This window comes from Lampetra planeri, chromosome 3, assembly GCF_965212315.1.
Source record: "Lampetra planeri chromosome 3, kcLamPlan1.2.h2, whole genome shotgun sequence".
Taxonomy (NCBI): domain Eukaryota; kingdom Metazoa; phylum Chordata; class Hyperoartia; order Petromyzontiformes; family Petromyzontidae; genus Lampetra; species Lampetra planeri.
This window is the reverse complement of record NC_136109.1, coordinates 9,386,449-9,401,657: the sequence shown is the minus strand read 5'-3', so window position 1 is coordinate 9,401,657 and position 15,209 is coordinate 9,386,449. Positions and strand designations below refer to the sequence as shown.

General features: G+C 48.3%; 1 protein-coding gene across 4 annotated transcripts in view; it reads left to right on the top strand.

Annotated features, from left to right (window-relative positions):
* Positions 1-1,190: 1,190 nt before the first annotated feature.
* Positions 1,191-15,209, top strand: part of LOC144717285 (uncharacterized) — a 33,288-nt gene continuing 19,269 nt past the window's right edge. For 2 of the 4 annotated variants that reach the window (XM_078592719.1, XM_078592721.1), the window contains exons 1-4: positions 1,195-1,736; positions 5,622-6,128; positions 7,986-8,072; positions 11,435-11,545. In XM_078592719.1, coding sequence (XP_078448845.1) covers positions 5,624-6,128; positions 7,986-8,072; positions 11,435-11,545 — 703 coding nt within the window. In that variant the 5' untranslated portion in view covers positions 1,195-1,736; positions 5,622-5,623. Of the gene's footprint in view, positions 1,737-5,621; positions 6,129-7,985; positions 8,073-11,434; positions 11,546-15,209 lie in introns of all 4 variants that reach the window. The other 2 variants (XM_078592720.1, XM_078592718.1) reach the window with 2 other exon arrangements.

Here is a 15,209-nt window from a genome sequence, read left to right as displayed (position 1 = left end):
AAGGAATCAAAACCCATATTCTTATTCTTAGGTTGTGACGGTCCCACCTGATGACGGAGACTTGTGTTGCCTCCGAAACGTGATTTTTGTTTTTATTTTATTTTCATTAATTTTGATGTTTTACCTACATGACTTTACCGAAAAAACCTAAGAATCAGAGGTGTGGACTCGAGTCATGTGACTTGGACTCGAGTCAGACTCGAGTCATGAATTTGATGACTTGCGACTCGACTTGGACTTGCATAACAATGACTTTGTCCCACCTATGAGATGTGGACTCGAGTCATGTGACTTGGACTCGAGTCAGACTCGAGTCATGAATTTGATGACTTGCGACTCGACTTGGACTTGCATAACAATGACTTTGTCCCACCTCTGCTTAGTAAGAATATGATTCCTTGCAGTCACGAAAGCTTCAAATCTAGAATCAAAACCCGTTTGCGACCTCTGCTCTCTGTCTTTCCCCAGCTCAGGGTGGCACCCCCGATGCGTCTGTGCCCGCAACTACACCGGGCGGTATGTGTTATGTATTTCCGATGCTACATATGTATGCGATATAACCCAACAAAAACCTCTACTTAAGGATAATATTGGTCGTTGATGGGGGGGGGAGCTTGAATTCGCGGGGTGAGTTTCCTGGTTATTGAATCAGAATATGTATTGATACTGGAGGAATCCGATGAGCTATAGAGCTCTTTTTTTAAACATATGTGCAGTTAGAGACACAAGTATCGATTTTTTGCGATAAAAAACATCGATTTCCAATAAATAAATAAATAAAGATTCTCAATTGAAAAACATTTAATAAAAAAATAGATATTTAATAAAAAAAACTATTTTGTCGAATAGAATAAAATTCGATTACAGAATAAAAATCGATTCTTCATTATCGTGAACTTTGCGTAAATCGATTTTTGATAATCGATTTTTTTTTTATATTTTCAAAGAATTCGCGGCGCGGAAATCGATTCTTTCGGATACACTCCACCAATGTGGGGAGGGTGGGTGGGTGGTGTTTGTGAGGGGGGGGGTCAATCTCTCGCGATGGGAATTCTACGGCGGTGGGCGGAGGGGGATTTAGAAAAATCGATTAGACGCGAGCTCAATACAAATCGATTCGCGTCGATTCCCGATCAGAATCGCCCCTCCCACCCAACCCCTCCAACTTTTCCCGCCCGCGGACAGCAACGAAGCGCGCGCGACAACGATTACCCCTTGCGGTGCAACAGCATCGATTCCCGAATCGGAATCGCTTGTGGATATTTTTTAACCGCGTCGTCTCGTTTGTCCTCCCGTCAGCCGACGGCGACGTTGTCGTCCTTTATCCATTTTCTACGCGATAATAATGAAAAACACTAATTTCCACCCTTTGTTCAATCAAATAATTCGTGAGTAGAACAAACAAACAAAAAAAAATAGATTCGATTCCCCGAGTTGCCCAACAGACGGATCGATTCAGGGCGGATCTAGGCCGCAGGCTTCTCCTTGGGCGCCCTCCCTCGCTTCCGCCGTTCGCTCAGTTGCTTATCGCCGTTCGAAGATTTACATTTTTGACTTTTTTTTCACGCCGATTAAAGCCACGGCGGTACGCGGAGTTGGTTTTTAAAGATAAAGAACATTTTTTTGTTCCGTTTAAGTTTTTTTCCTTCAAACGGAGGGAGGGGGAAGTTAAAAAAACACGTCGCCTGCTGCCGCTGAGACGAATTTCGCGGCCTAGGCTGTCGGGCTTCGCGAAGGTGAGAAAAATAGAAATTAACAAAAACTAATCGTAGCAATTCTTCTTTTGTTCGTACTCTTTCGCCGTAATTTACGAACGGCGACGACAACCGCGCACGAGTCGACTTTTAAAGACGTCGCCCCGTGTGTGTGTAAAGCATTTAAAAAAAATGTAATTTTACATTCTCAGAAGACGTTCTCAATGCACAACTGGATGATGTTAAGGCCTCACAACCCACCCACGCCGTCGTGTTAGGCAAGACGGCATCGGATAGTTGTTTGACCATACTTCACCGCTCCGTGACAGTGTCGAAGGCAATGTACAGCCGTTCGAACCCGCAAATCCGCCACTCGGCTGTTTCACGGCGTTTCATGTCGCAAGCGGCGCGCTAACCACTGCGCCACCGCTCCTCCCACACCCGCTTTTGTTACCATTTGTTTCGTAGTACCGTTAATAACTGTCGACACAACGTTGATTTTTTTTGCTGTATGAAAACTGAAAGGCAATAACTTTAATGTGAAATAGTTCAAGTGATTCCCTTAACGAAATATACATAGTCTTGATGAATCATGGATGTATGTCTTGAACTTCTTTCGCGCCGTACGTAGCCAACGGTACTAATCGGAGGTTCCGGGGGGATTAAGGACAACTATGGGTCTCTGTGTGAGTCTATGGGTCTCTGTGTGAGTCTATGGGTCTCTGTGTGAGTCTATGGGTCTCTGTGTGAGTCTATGGGTCTCTGTGTGAGTCTATGGATCTCTGTGTGAGTCTATGGGTCTCTGTGCGAGTCTATGGATCTCTGTGCGAGTCTATGGGTCTCTGTGTGAGTCTATGGGTCTCTGTGTGAGCCTATGGGTCTATGTGTGAGTCTATGGGTCTCTGTGTTAATATATGGGTCCCTGTGTGAGTCTATGGGTCTCTGTGTGAGTCTATGGGTTTCTGTGTGAGTCTATGGCTCTCTGTGTGAGTCTATGGGTCCCTGTGTGAGTCTATGGGTCTCTGTGTGAGTCTGTGGGTCTCTGTGTGAGTCTATGGATCCTTGCGTGTGTCTATAAATCTCTGTGTGAGTCTACGGATCTTTGTGTGAGTCTATGAATCTCTGTGTGAGTCTACGGGTCTCTGTGTGAGTCTATGGGTCTCTGTGTGAGTCTATGGGTCTCTGTGTGTGTGACTTACAGTGTAAGTCTATGGGTCTCTGTGTGAGTCTATGGGTCTCTGTGTGAGTCTTGAGTCTTTGTGTGAGTCTAGGGGTCTCTGTGCGAGTCTATGGGTCTCTGTGCGAGTCTATGGGTCTCTGTGCTAGTCTATGGGTCTCTGTGTGAGTATATGGGTCTCTGTGAGTCTATGGGTCTCTGTGTGAGTCTATGGGTCTCTGTGTGAGTGTCTGGGTCTCTGTGTGAGTCTCTGGGTCTCTGTGTGAGTCTATGGGTCTCTGTGTGAGTCTACGGGTCTCTGTGCGAGTCTATGGGTCTCTGTGCGAGTCTATGGGTCTCTGTGCGAGTCTATGGGTCTCTGTGTGAGTATATGGGTCTCTGTGAGTCTATGGGTCTCTGTGTGAGTCTATGGGTCTCTGTGTGAGTGTCTGGGTCTCTGTGTGAGTCTACGGGTCTCTGTGCGAGTCTATGGGTCTCTGTGCGAGTCTATGGGTCTCTGTGTGAGTATATGGGTCTCTGTGAGTCTATGGGTCTCTGTGTGAGTCTATGGGTCTCTGTGTGAGTGTCTGGGTCTCTGTGTGAGTCTCTGGGTCTCTGTGTGAGTCTCTGGGTCTCTGTGTGAGTCTATGGGTCTCTGTGTGAGTCTATGGGTCTCTGTGTGAGTCTTTGAATCTCTGTGTGAGTCTATGGGTTTTTGTGTGAGTCTACGGGTCTCTGTGTAAGTCTACGGGTCTCTGTGTGAGTCTACGGATCTCTGTGTGAGTCTACGGATCTCTGTGTGAGTCTATGGATCTTTGCGTGAGTCTATGAATCTCTGTGTGAGTCTATGGGTCTCTGTGTGAGTCTATGGGTCTCTGTGTGAGTCTACGGGTCTCTGTGTAAGACTACGGGTCTCTGTGTGAGTCTTCGGATGTGTGAGTCTATGGATCCTTGCGTGTGTCTATAAATCTCTGTGTGAGTCTATGGGTCTCTGTGTGTGAGTCTGCGGGTCTCTGTGAGTCTACGAGTCTCTGTGTGAGTCTACGAGTCTCTGTGTGAGTATGAATCTCCGTGTGAGTCTATGGATCTCCGTGTGAGTCTATGGGTCTCTGTGTGAGTCTATGTATTGTATATTTAACTTCTTTCGCACCGTACGTAGCCAACCGTGCTAATCGGGAGGTACCGTAGGGGGGGGGACAACACAATTATGGGATAATTGAGGTTATTGTGTGTGGTCGGTGATGTCTGATCCAGACCTGACACTCCCTTCACCAACGCGCGCACTCACCAGTTTGGTGAAGTATGGTCGAACAACTCCAATGACAACGACACGGGGTGGGAGAGGCCTTCGTTCTGCTGTGGATGGATACAGGGCTCTAAACTAACTGCGAACATTTCAATTTAAAGCTTTCGTGACTGCAGGGATTCATCTTCTTGGTTCTTTCGGTAAAGTCACGTAGAAGGGAAATAATACAATAATAAAAAGAAAACATCGTAAAATAATTCTCACGACGTTTCGGAGGCAACACAAGCTTATTATGTTTTATTTTTATTGTTTTATTATTTCCCTTCTACGTGACTTTACCGAAAGAACCAAGAAGATAACTGCGAACAGTACCTGATTGTACTTTCCTCAGAAACAAAAGTCAGGCCTAACGGGTAGACAGACCAGTACTACGTGGCAATGTCCCAGCGGGGTGCGTGAGGTGACGATTTCCAAATGCGTCGAATTATTTCGTGCACGAGAGCTATTGGTGATTACTCGCGTATTCATCTGCCAATATAAAATAACTTCTACGACATTTAAATCCCGTACGGTGAACCTAGAACGATCTAAGATGCCTTTTTAAACTCGTTGATCGTAACGCCGTGTGTGGGTTTCCAAGAGTAACCAGCGAACGTGAACAATTTGCGTCCATTTGGATTTTTTGTTTAAATCGCTTGCAGTTGCCAGCTAGTTTAGGACGCCTCACAAAATGTGGCAATTGGGTAAAATGTCGATGTTCGTTATTCATAACGTTGATTTCTCAGCACCACGTTGGGGGGTCGGGCAAGGCGGCTGGAACTCGGTTGAGATAATGCAGTAGTAGCCAAACAAGGTTGAGAACCACTGCTGCAAAGGGTGACAGTACCTGTAATACATATGTGTATCCCCCTGTCAATGCACTGCTAGATGACTGCCTCCCCACAGACTCGAACTTGGGTTACAGGGTTCAGTGCGGTGTGGTCCAACAGAAGCTGCCTTACACTGCTTGATCAATTCCCCATCTCAAGCACTGACCAGGCTCAACGCATGCTTGGCTTCCAACGTCTGCCGAGATTGGGCACATTCAGGGGTTTAAAAAAAAACTGGTAATGTCAGCTCAGTAATTGTAGCAAAAAAAATGTGTGAACTAGATCCGTTCATGTATAGGAGCTGGATGAATTGGGGGCATTGTGGGACCCTTGAGGCATATTGAGAATGTGGTCAAGACCTTCACTGCATCCCACTGGGATTTTTGCACACAGCGTTGGTGTACGGTGTTTTTTCTTGCAATATTTTGCTGTCTTTTCTTGAATTTTCTGTTTGCACTCGGTCACATTCACTTTAAGATGGTTTTTTTTTTCATGTTTTAGTTTTTTGTTTGTTGCGGTTGCACCCAATTCAAGAGCCGAATGGCTCACAGGGCTATACCTAATCAATGAACTTGAAATGAACTTGAACTGGCCAGCGTTTTTTTTTTAACGATTGTGCACTGACGTCGTCCCGTGATCTCTCGGTACCCGTACAGAAATGGCGTGCGCTGCGGTGCTGGAGCCAAACCGGGACTTCCCGGCGTGGCTGGAGGCGCAGGGCGTGAACCAGGAGGTGGCCCGGGCCATGGACTCGGAGCTGGGCATCCGGGACTACGGGGTCCTGCGCGCCTGCGTCGGGGACGGCATCGTGCGTGCCGAGCTGCTGGCCACGGCGCGCGACCGCCTGCCCTTCGGCTTCTACGCCGTGCTGCGGCAGGTGGTGAAGGCCCTGCGGGGCGCCGAGCCCCACCAAGACGGCGCCGGGACTCCGCGCTGCGACGACGACGACGACGCCGCCGCCTCCTCCCCGGGCGACGTGACGCTGGGAGGCCTGGTGGACGTGCTGCTCGCTCTGTTCAGCGGCCTGAGCCGGGAGCTGCTGCTGTCTGCGCGGAGGCTGGGAGCCATGGACGGAGCCGGAACTTGCGTCGGTGGCTCGAGTCCCGGCGGCGGCGCGGAAGAGGCCGCCATGGTGGAGCAGCATCTGAATTGCGCGGAAAATGGTGAGGGACGCACGGCGCTGCGTGTACAGCATGAACCAAATTTAATTTTGCCGAGCGCACATCCGAAGCGCCAAGAGGCAAACAGCACAGTTAGGGGTAGAGATGTTAACTACCTCGCCTGGTTTACAGGAGGTCTTGGGTTCGATTCCCACCCTGATTTCTGTATATTTAGAGTTTGTGGTGTTTGTGTGGATTTTTCTCCGGGTCTTCTGATTTTTCCCCTCCACATTCAGAAAACGCGTTTAGAGTATTTGACTGCTATTAATTTCCACGTGAGAAGCCATGTTCGTTGAGCTATCATTTGTGGCCAGGTCGCTTCTGAAAAGTAGTTCTGTAGCTCAGTGGGCCTTACTTGGTGAAATACAACAGAAATGCTTTAAATAGTTTAGTTTAAGAATAAACTGTAAGAAGCATGGAAAGGTGCATGCTGGGAATGATATTAAGACATTCAGGGGCGGAAAAAGGAACATCGGGGATTTGATTAAAAAAAACGCAAATTGAAGATATTAGTCGGCTTGGGCAGGACACGTGACGAGAAAAGGTGCCGAATGTCGGCAGCTAAAGGAGGTAACCTCGCCCAAGAGGACATCCACGACAGAGGTGGAGCGATGAGCTCGGCTTGAGTGTGCAGGAGATGGATCGTTGAATCCCGAGACGACGGCGAGAGGTAGCAACAGCATGAGGGAAGCCAGTGGATACGTTATGGCTGATGGTTACAATCATCATTGGAACCTCATTTGCCAGTAAAAATATTTGTAAATGCTTACCCCGAGCTCTCTCATATTCTGATGGTGCATTGTCTTTGAGTTGTGCGCCTTTTGGTGCCATCTGGTCCAACCCATGTGAGACTAGGCTCTTTAAGGAAAGCTGTCTCGGGTGTGGACCAATCAACTTCAAGGACAATGCACATTATCAGAGTTATGTTTTTTGTTTGCATTATGACTGCAGGTATTGTGATCTATGTAAACATGACTCCTCGTAAAAAAAGGTGTAAGTTTTGTTGCCAGATGGAAGGGTAAAAAACCACTTATCGGTTACAATCATGTTAATTGATTATCCTTGCATCAGAATCTTTATTTATCCTGGAGAAATCCGATGACCTACCAAGCTCTTCATCACAGATGTCCAGTGGGGGGGCGGGTAAGAAAGTTAAAACACCAAAAATACAAAAAACGATCGGAGCGCAAAGTATAGGTATGTAAAGCAAATCACTAAATATGAAGAGATAAAAGTATATTAGTTCAAATTGCGTTTGTACAATTGAGCTATCATTTGTGGGCAGGTCGCTTCTGAAAAAAAAGTTAATCGTTCAGTGGGGCTTTACCTGGTAGGATGGGAATGTTTCGATTTAAAGCTTTCGTGACTGCAGGGATTCATCTTCTTGGTTCTTTCGGTAAAGTCACGTATAAGGGAAATAATAAAATAATAAAAATAAAACATAATAAAATTCAATTCTCACGACGGTTCGGCGTATATTTAAGCTGGGTTGGAGGGGGAAGAGCGTCTTGACAAAATAATTTGCATATAAAGAGGTGTTTCATTCAGACGCTGTCTTCCCGACAGACCTGTTCTTCACCTGAGGACGGCTGCTTGCGTTGTGGCTGAAACGTCGTGAGAATTGTATTTTATTAAGATTTATTTTTATTATTTTATTATTTCCCTTCTACGTGACTTTACCGAAAGAACCAAGAAGACAAGGGCACGTCAGTACATTTTTTGTTTTATGATTAAGAACCAAAGTGGGTGCAGACTGCAAGTAAAAGTTTAAGAAACCACTGGTCTGGATGATGTAAAAGTTGCGCGTAGCCTCCAGTGGCTACCTAACGGCTGTTCCCATGTCTGCGGTGTTCTGTGCAGAAGAGATCGGAGACATCGCCCCGTCCATCATCGACGACTTTGGCCAGAACAAGATGATGCGCATCATCAAAATGGAAGAACACGAGGGTGAGGCTTCCTCCGGGAGGGAAACAAAATAAGTGCTTTTTCAAGTTACACAGCAGGAGCATCGAATTGTCCCGCGCGCGATTGCCCGGCTTCCGACATTACCCGGCGCCAGAGGTCGCAACCGGGTACCCGATACCCGTACTCTACCCGATACCCGGCTACCCGTACCCGGCCGGGTACGGGTACCCGTTTGCGACCCTGGTGCGGCCGGGTACGGGTAGGCCGTGAGTCACTGGTGAGTCACCGTTTGCCACTCATTTCCCAACGTCTTGTCTCTTCTCACAATTCAAGTTCCTAGAATCAACCCACCCGCGCCTGCAACGTGGCTTCATCCCAGAGGTCGCAATTGGGTACTCGTACCCGTACCCTACACGATAGCCGGCCGGGTACGGGTAGCCAGGTATCTGATAGGGTACGGGTAGGCCGTGAGTCACTGGTGAGTAACCGTTTTGTCACTCATTTCGGGTAGGGTACGGGTAGGGAACGGGAACCCGTACCCGGCCGGGTACGGGTAAGGAATCAAAACCCGTTTGCAACCTCTGCCCGGCGGTCCCAGTCCGATCCGGCGAACCTCCATCGCAGCTGATGGGAGTTGGATTCCAGATTCTGAATAACCATCTCCCACTTCCCCACCCCCCACACCCCATCATCACCCAATGCAGAGTCTTCGAGATTGGAGTGTGTAAGTGCGGTACAGTAGATACAGTAATATTTCACAACGTTTATATTTATATATTTATGCCAAATTCATCCAGTAAATACATTTAGAGCATTTTTCGATTTAAAGCTTTCGTGACTGCAGGGATTCATCTTCTTGGTTATTTCGGTAAAGTCACGTAGAAGGGAAGTAATAAAATAATAAAAATAAAACATGTGAAAACCAGGTCTGTCGAGGCGACACCTGGTTTTCACCTGAGGACGGCTGCTTGTGTTGTGGCAGAAACGTCGTGAGAATTATTTTATTATGTTTTATTTTTATTATTTTATTACTTCCCTTCTACGTGACTTCACCGAAAGAACCAAGAAGACATTTAGAGCACTCAAAAAACATCTACACAATGCCTAAAAATGTAGCGTTATTACAAGAATGTGCAAAAATAAGCTATTTTAAATAATGATGTGATTATCCGGCGTTTTTAAATCCGGCGCCCCCTTCCCAAGCCACTCGATAATTAATCAATGATCTACTATATACACACACACACACACGGTTCTTCAAACATGTTTTCGTACTTATCTGGGACTATCGTTTTTAATGGAAGAAGAACATGATAACAAATGTATGTTCGCCATCATTGTCAACACATGGAATCTTCTCCACCTGGTCTCTAGAGCCCAAAGGCACATTTATCGTGGTATTGTTGCAAATTCTCAGAAGTGTTAACATTTTTTTTAATCACCCTGTATTTGTTTTCTTTAATATTGAACATTTTTACACGACATAGAACCCATGAGGAATGTCTCACGGAGCGGCGTACATCACACCACACTGAAGCTGAAATCTACTTTTGCGGATGTCACAGTGCCGCTTCTGAGTTTCCTGCATGATGAAAGGACAGCACTTTTATCACTGAACTTGATACATGCACAACTGTTCATCGCACTATAATACGCAAATGTTAGTCGCATTCAATTCCAACCTACGTACAGTAAAACCTTGGATTGCGAGCATAATTCGTTCTGGAAACGTGCTTGTAATGCAAAGCACTCGTGTATCAAAGCGAATTTCCCCATAAGAAATAATGGCTACCCGTACCCGGCCGCACCAGGGTCGCAAACGGCTACCAGTTCCCGTACCCGGCCAGGTCGGTTACTCACCAGTGACTCACGGCCTTCTCACTCATTGATTGGGGTGAGTCACATGCGGCTACCTGTACCCGTACCCGGCCGCACCAGGGTCGCAAATGGGTACCCGTACCCGTACCCGGCCGGGTACGGCTAGCCGGGTATCGGGTAGGGTACGGGTATCGGGTACCCGATTGCGACCTCTGCTCTGCACCACCCAAGTAAGGACCGCAAGCGAAAACACGAGAACGATTGCCTGAGGGCGCTTTATGAATTTAACTATTATTAGCGTATATAGTGGAGGGAATAATGAGGGGAAGGATAACCAACATAGTGGGGTAATAAGGAGGTGCAGGGAAAAGGTGGGAAAGTGAGGGGGGGGGGGAGCCATGTAACAAAGCACTGCAAATACAATAACTTGCTCATGACAAATGAGCTTAGCATGGGCTAAAGTCCCACAGAGCAGTTAATCCGCTCCCACCCGTTCCCCCCATAAAACAGCCGTCCCCCTCCTCCCGCCCGACCTCCCCTCTCCCGCACCTCACCACGAGGCTCCGTCGAGTTCCATTCCCGCGAGAGCGAGGATCTTAATGGCCGCGCACCTCTTGAACGTGCGTTGTTCAAGTTCATTTCAAGTTAATTGATTAGGTATAGCCCTGTGAGCCATTCGGCTCTTGAATCGGGTGCAACCGCAACAAACAAAAAACAAAATCACGAACAAAAAAACATCTTAAAGTGAATATGTGACTGAGTGCAAACAGAAAATCCAAGAAAAGACAGCAAAACATTGCAGAAAAAAATCACCGTACACCAACGCTGTGTGCAAAAATCCCAGTGGGATGCAAGTCAAACAACCAACAACAACCACAAGACAACTTAGATTAAGGCCATCAGTCTAACTCTGTACTACAACAAACAAACGTGGCTAAACCAATACAGTGATACCTCGGTTCACGAACTTAATTCGTGAACTGACTCTGGTCGCGAACCGAATTGGTCGTGAACCGAGGCACATTTTCCCATAGGGTTCAATGTAAATGCGGTTAATCCGTTCTGACCTTTTTTTTTGGTTTTTGAAGCACAAAAATATGAAACAAATTACAATACACATTAGTGCTGTACAGTATAGTAACGTATAAAAAGAGAACACTAACCTTGCTTGAGATGACTTCAGTAAGCACTCAAACGGGTGAACTGTACAATACAGTAAGTACAGTATTGTACAGTACAGTTGTACAGTACAGTACTGTATGTGCTAAAAAGCACACCAAAAAGCAAAAAGTCACTGAAAGTGTCTTCACAGTACTCACAGTACTTTTTTCTGCGTCTCTTCTTCTCTCCACGATCTTCCTACAGGAAGTCACGACCATGTGACAGCCTGGAAATAGCATTAAAATGGCCGCGGCTCCTGTTCGTGAACCGAAGCGGAGTTCGTGAACCGGAGCAGATTTTTATGAACTTTTCTGTTCGTGAACCGAGTTGTTCGTGAACAGAAGCGTTCGTGAACCGAGGTATCGCTGTATACTTTTCGAAATCACCAAAATAAGACCTCTGCGACCTTTGTCCCCCCACTCCAGATGGGGACAATGGAGGCGAGGGATCGGTGGACGAAAACGAAGATGGCGGCGGCGGATGGCGGGCGCAAGAAGGAGCGGAGGGAATGGCCGCCTCGTGCATGGATGGATCGGGTAAGAGCGGTAGCTATTTTTGTACGATTCTCTCCTTCCGTATGGCGAGCGGTTCAATCGGCGGCGGCGGCGGCGGCGGCAGGGGTTTTGTACGTTTCGTTCGTTAGTGCCGAGCATTTGGCGACCGTGCGTGTGGACGGCGGGATCAGGACAGAGGTCGCAAACGGGTTTTGATTCCTTACCCGTACCCGTACCCGGCCGCACCAGGGTCGCAAACGGGTACCCGTACCCTACCCGATACCCGGGATCGGGTATCGGGTACCCGATTGCGCCCTCTGGGATGAAGCCACGTTGCAGGTGCGGGTGGGTTGATTCTAGGAAATTGAATTGTGAGAAGAGACAAGACGTTGGGAAATGAGTGACAAACGGTGACTCACCAGTGACTCACGGCCTACCCGTACCCATACCCGGCCGCACCAGGGTCGCAAACGGGTAACCGTACCCGGCCGGGTACGGGTAGCCGGGTATCGGGAAGGGTACGGGTATCGGGTACCCGGTTGCGACCTCTGGTTCAGGAGTTGGCCCGTGGCGGATGGGTGTGGCCGCAAGCCGGCGGCGGCGGCGGCGCGACTGCGTGCCGTCGTCCGCGGTTTGAGATTGCTTCCCGTTTGGCGACGCGCGCCACGCCGAATTGTTGCGCGTAGCAGTTCGGCGGACGGTGCAGAGGTGGCTGAGCGAAGGGGAAGGACGGTGCAGGTCGTACGAATCGTAAACGGAGCGCAACGCGGCCGACGCTGGTTGATGAAGATGACGCCATCGGCGCCGTTCAATCCTGCACCTAAAAGTTTGAGCCTCCTGTGTGGACATTGTTCATTCGTTATAGATGTATTTGCGAATCGCATGTGTTGGGTGCATTCCCGTTGCAGCCTTATACGCTTGTGCTGCACCCGAAACGTCGTGATTTAATTTAGTTTTCACATTTTTTTATTTTTTTATTATTTTCATCTACGTGACTTTACCAAAAGAACCAAATAGTATGGAGCCCTACACCAGTTGCGTTGTACAAATTTATTCAATACTTGTTCAGAACATGAGTAAAGTATACTACGATAATGATTCCACTTTAATAATAATAATACAAATTTGAAATTGCCCACATCCGAAATCGCACCCTTCTTGCGTCCACTCTCACGGTGGCGGCCAAGTAAGGGCGTGTTTCCGTAGCGATGTGGATGTGTGGCCAGCACGGCTTGCCAGGTGTTGTAGGTGTCGTGCTGCTGCGGTGTGGTGGCCTTGAATGTCGCCCCCCTCGAATGCGTGGTGGGGTGTCCTTCAGCTTTTATTTAATCTCCCACACTCAGCCAATCTCTCATTGATGGAATTTGCCAAGAATCCCAATGCAGCAGCAACAGCACCCTAAGATAATACAAGAGTCTTGAAACTCACGGACTAGGTAATTGGTATATATTTATTAGTTGTCTAGCAATCGAACAAAGGCGGTCACCGCATCGCTCCGGCGCTTTCAGATGCGCTTCGGCGGCCCTCTGGAATGCTCTTCCTTCCGATATTGGGAAGCCACTTTTAAATAATCTAGATTGAAAACGTCTTTCTTGAGAAATGCTTTTTTTTCTTAGTTTGCTGTCCTTCCTCCCCCGCACCTCTGATTAGCATGGTTGGCTACGTAAGGTGCGAAGGAAGTTCAACGCACGTACGTTACAATTTAGCATTGTTGCATGGTCGAGCCCGTGACCCAACGATGCTGCAGGCAACAGTATTCGCGACGTTGGAGGTGGCGAGGGCCCGTGAGAACGAGGCCGGCGTGGGTGTCGAAGGAGAGCGAGCGGGATCAAGGGTGACGCCGAGAAATGTCAACACGGTCGGAGAACTGAACGAAGGAACCCGGCGATTGAGATTCCCGAGGGGAGTGAGAGTGAAGCCAGCCCTTTGCCTAGCGCAAATTGACATGGCCTCGGGATTAGGTAGGGTTTTGGAAGAGGTCGTGACGTTGAAACCGGTGCTGTCGAGCAAGCGGAAAGACGGTCGGCGCCCGAGATGTTGGGAGATTTCCACGGAGGCTGTGAGAAGAACGTCGTCGGCGTAGGGAGTGGTGGCGGATGCCGAAGCTGTCGGTCAGTCGGTCAACGGGAGAGGAATAAGCGGAAAAACAGCAGGGGGCCCAGGACTGGGCCCTGAGCAAAATAAGCTTCAACGCCTCCAAAATCGCATTACCCGAGTTGTCTACCGCCACCCGCAACCCTCGCCCCGACTCGCTGTCCATCCTTCGTGCCCTTCATTGACTGGCCATTGTGAACAGAATTACCTTCAAGATCCGCTTGCGTCTGCTACCGCACCCTAAACTCCGGCTACCCACCGCACCAAAGTTCCCTGCTTGACGCCTTACACTTCAACCAATTGTAGACGCAGAACCCCCTTTAAACTCCCAGGACCGTAATTGCTTTTCGTCGTTTCTACATCGATAATAGATCGCGTAAATATAAATGCGCCATTAAACCCGCCACTACCTGTGACACAGCCAATGTAGTAAGGTTTGTCACGTAAAAAAAAGTGCCAATTTGTTCCCCCTCCAACCCAGCTTAAATATACGCTCCAAGCCTGGGGTGTTTCATTCAGACGCTGTCTTCCCGACAGACCTGTTCTTCACCTGAGGACGGCTGCTTGCGTTGTGGCCGAAACGTCGTGAGAATTATATTTTATGATGTTTTATTTTTATTATTTTATTATTTCCCTTCTACGTAACTTTACCGAAAGAACCAAGCAGATGAATCCCTGCAGTCATGAAAGCTTTATATCGAAATTTGTTACTAGTTCAGCGCAACCGGTTGTGTGTTGGGAGAGTAAACCCATGACAATTAACAATTCGAGTCCATTTAAAATCATTCACCTTTTTCGGGGGAAACTCGCCGATTGATCCGTTGATGTTGGTGGAGGCGTTACCCGCGCTGCGCGGGACACGGTGACGGTCTCACGGCGGCGTGGTGCCGTGAGTGAAATCTTGTTCCACGTAGAAATTCGTCTCCGTTCAACGAAAAGCGTCCGCAGTTTGGAGAGTTGTTACCGCTATCGTTGCTTTCGATGCCGCGCCGTGCCTTCGGTGTTGCTCGCTTGCTTCCGCTAGTTCTTCCGCGACCCTTACGCGGTCAGCCACTGGGCTCCGAGGTCCGCCTCTCAGTTTCCTTATCGCCTTCAGACGCAAGTTCATATGACTGTTACCGCGGAAATATTTTATTGCACTTGTGGCGGTACGGCTCTCCGATGGGTTTTTTTTTTTTTAAGGTCGGCACCGCATGTCGTGATGCTTTGCGACTAAAGTGTTGGGAGCTTCTTCAGGAACCGAATCAAGAAAATGCAGTTCTTGTATAGAGCTATAAGTTGATATTTTACTGGTAGGAACGAAGTGGACCAGACCACCAATAGATTAATGTGTCCGTCCGTCCGACTGTCCGTCTGTCCGACAAGATGGCCGCCCGCTCCCCCTGCGATCCGTGAACTAAATGAACTAAACAAGATGGCCGTCGCATCCGGCGCAGCCGATGACATCGCCTGTTGCAATCCTTGCTCTGTGGGCGCGCGAGTCAGTGGAGAGGGGGGTGTGGACGTCATCGCTCTGTGGGCGCGCGAGTCAGTGGGGAGGGGGGTGTGGACGTCATCGCTCACCCCCCATGCACAAATCATTTTCTTTTTAACTCCTCTATACCCGGTCGAT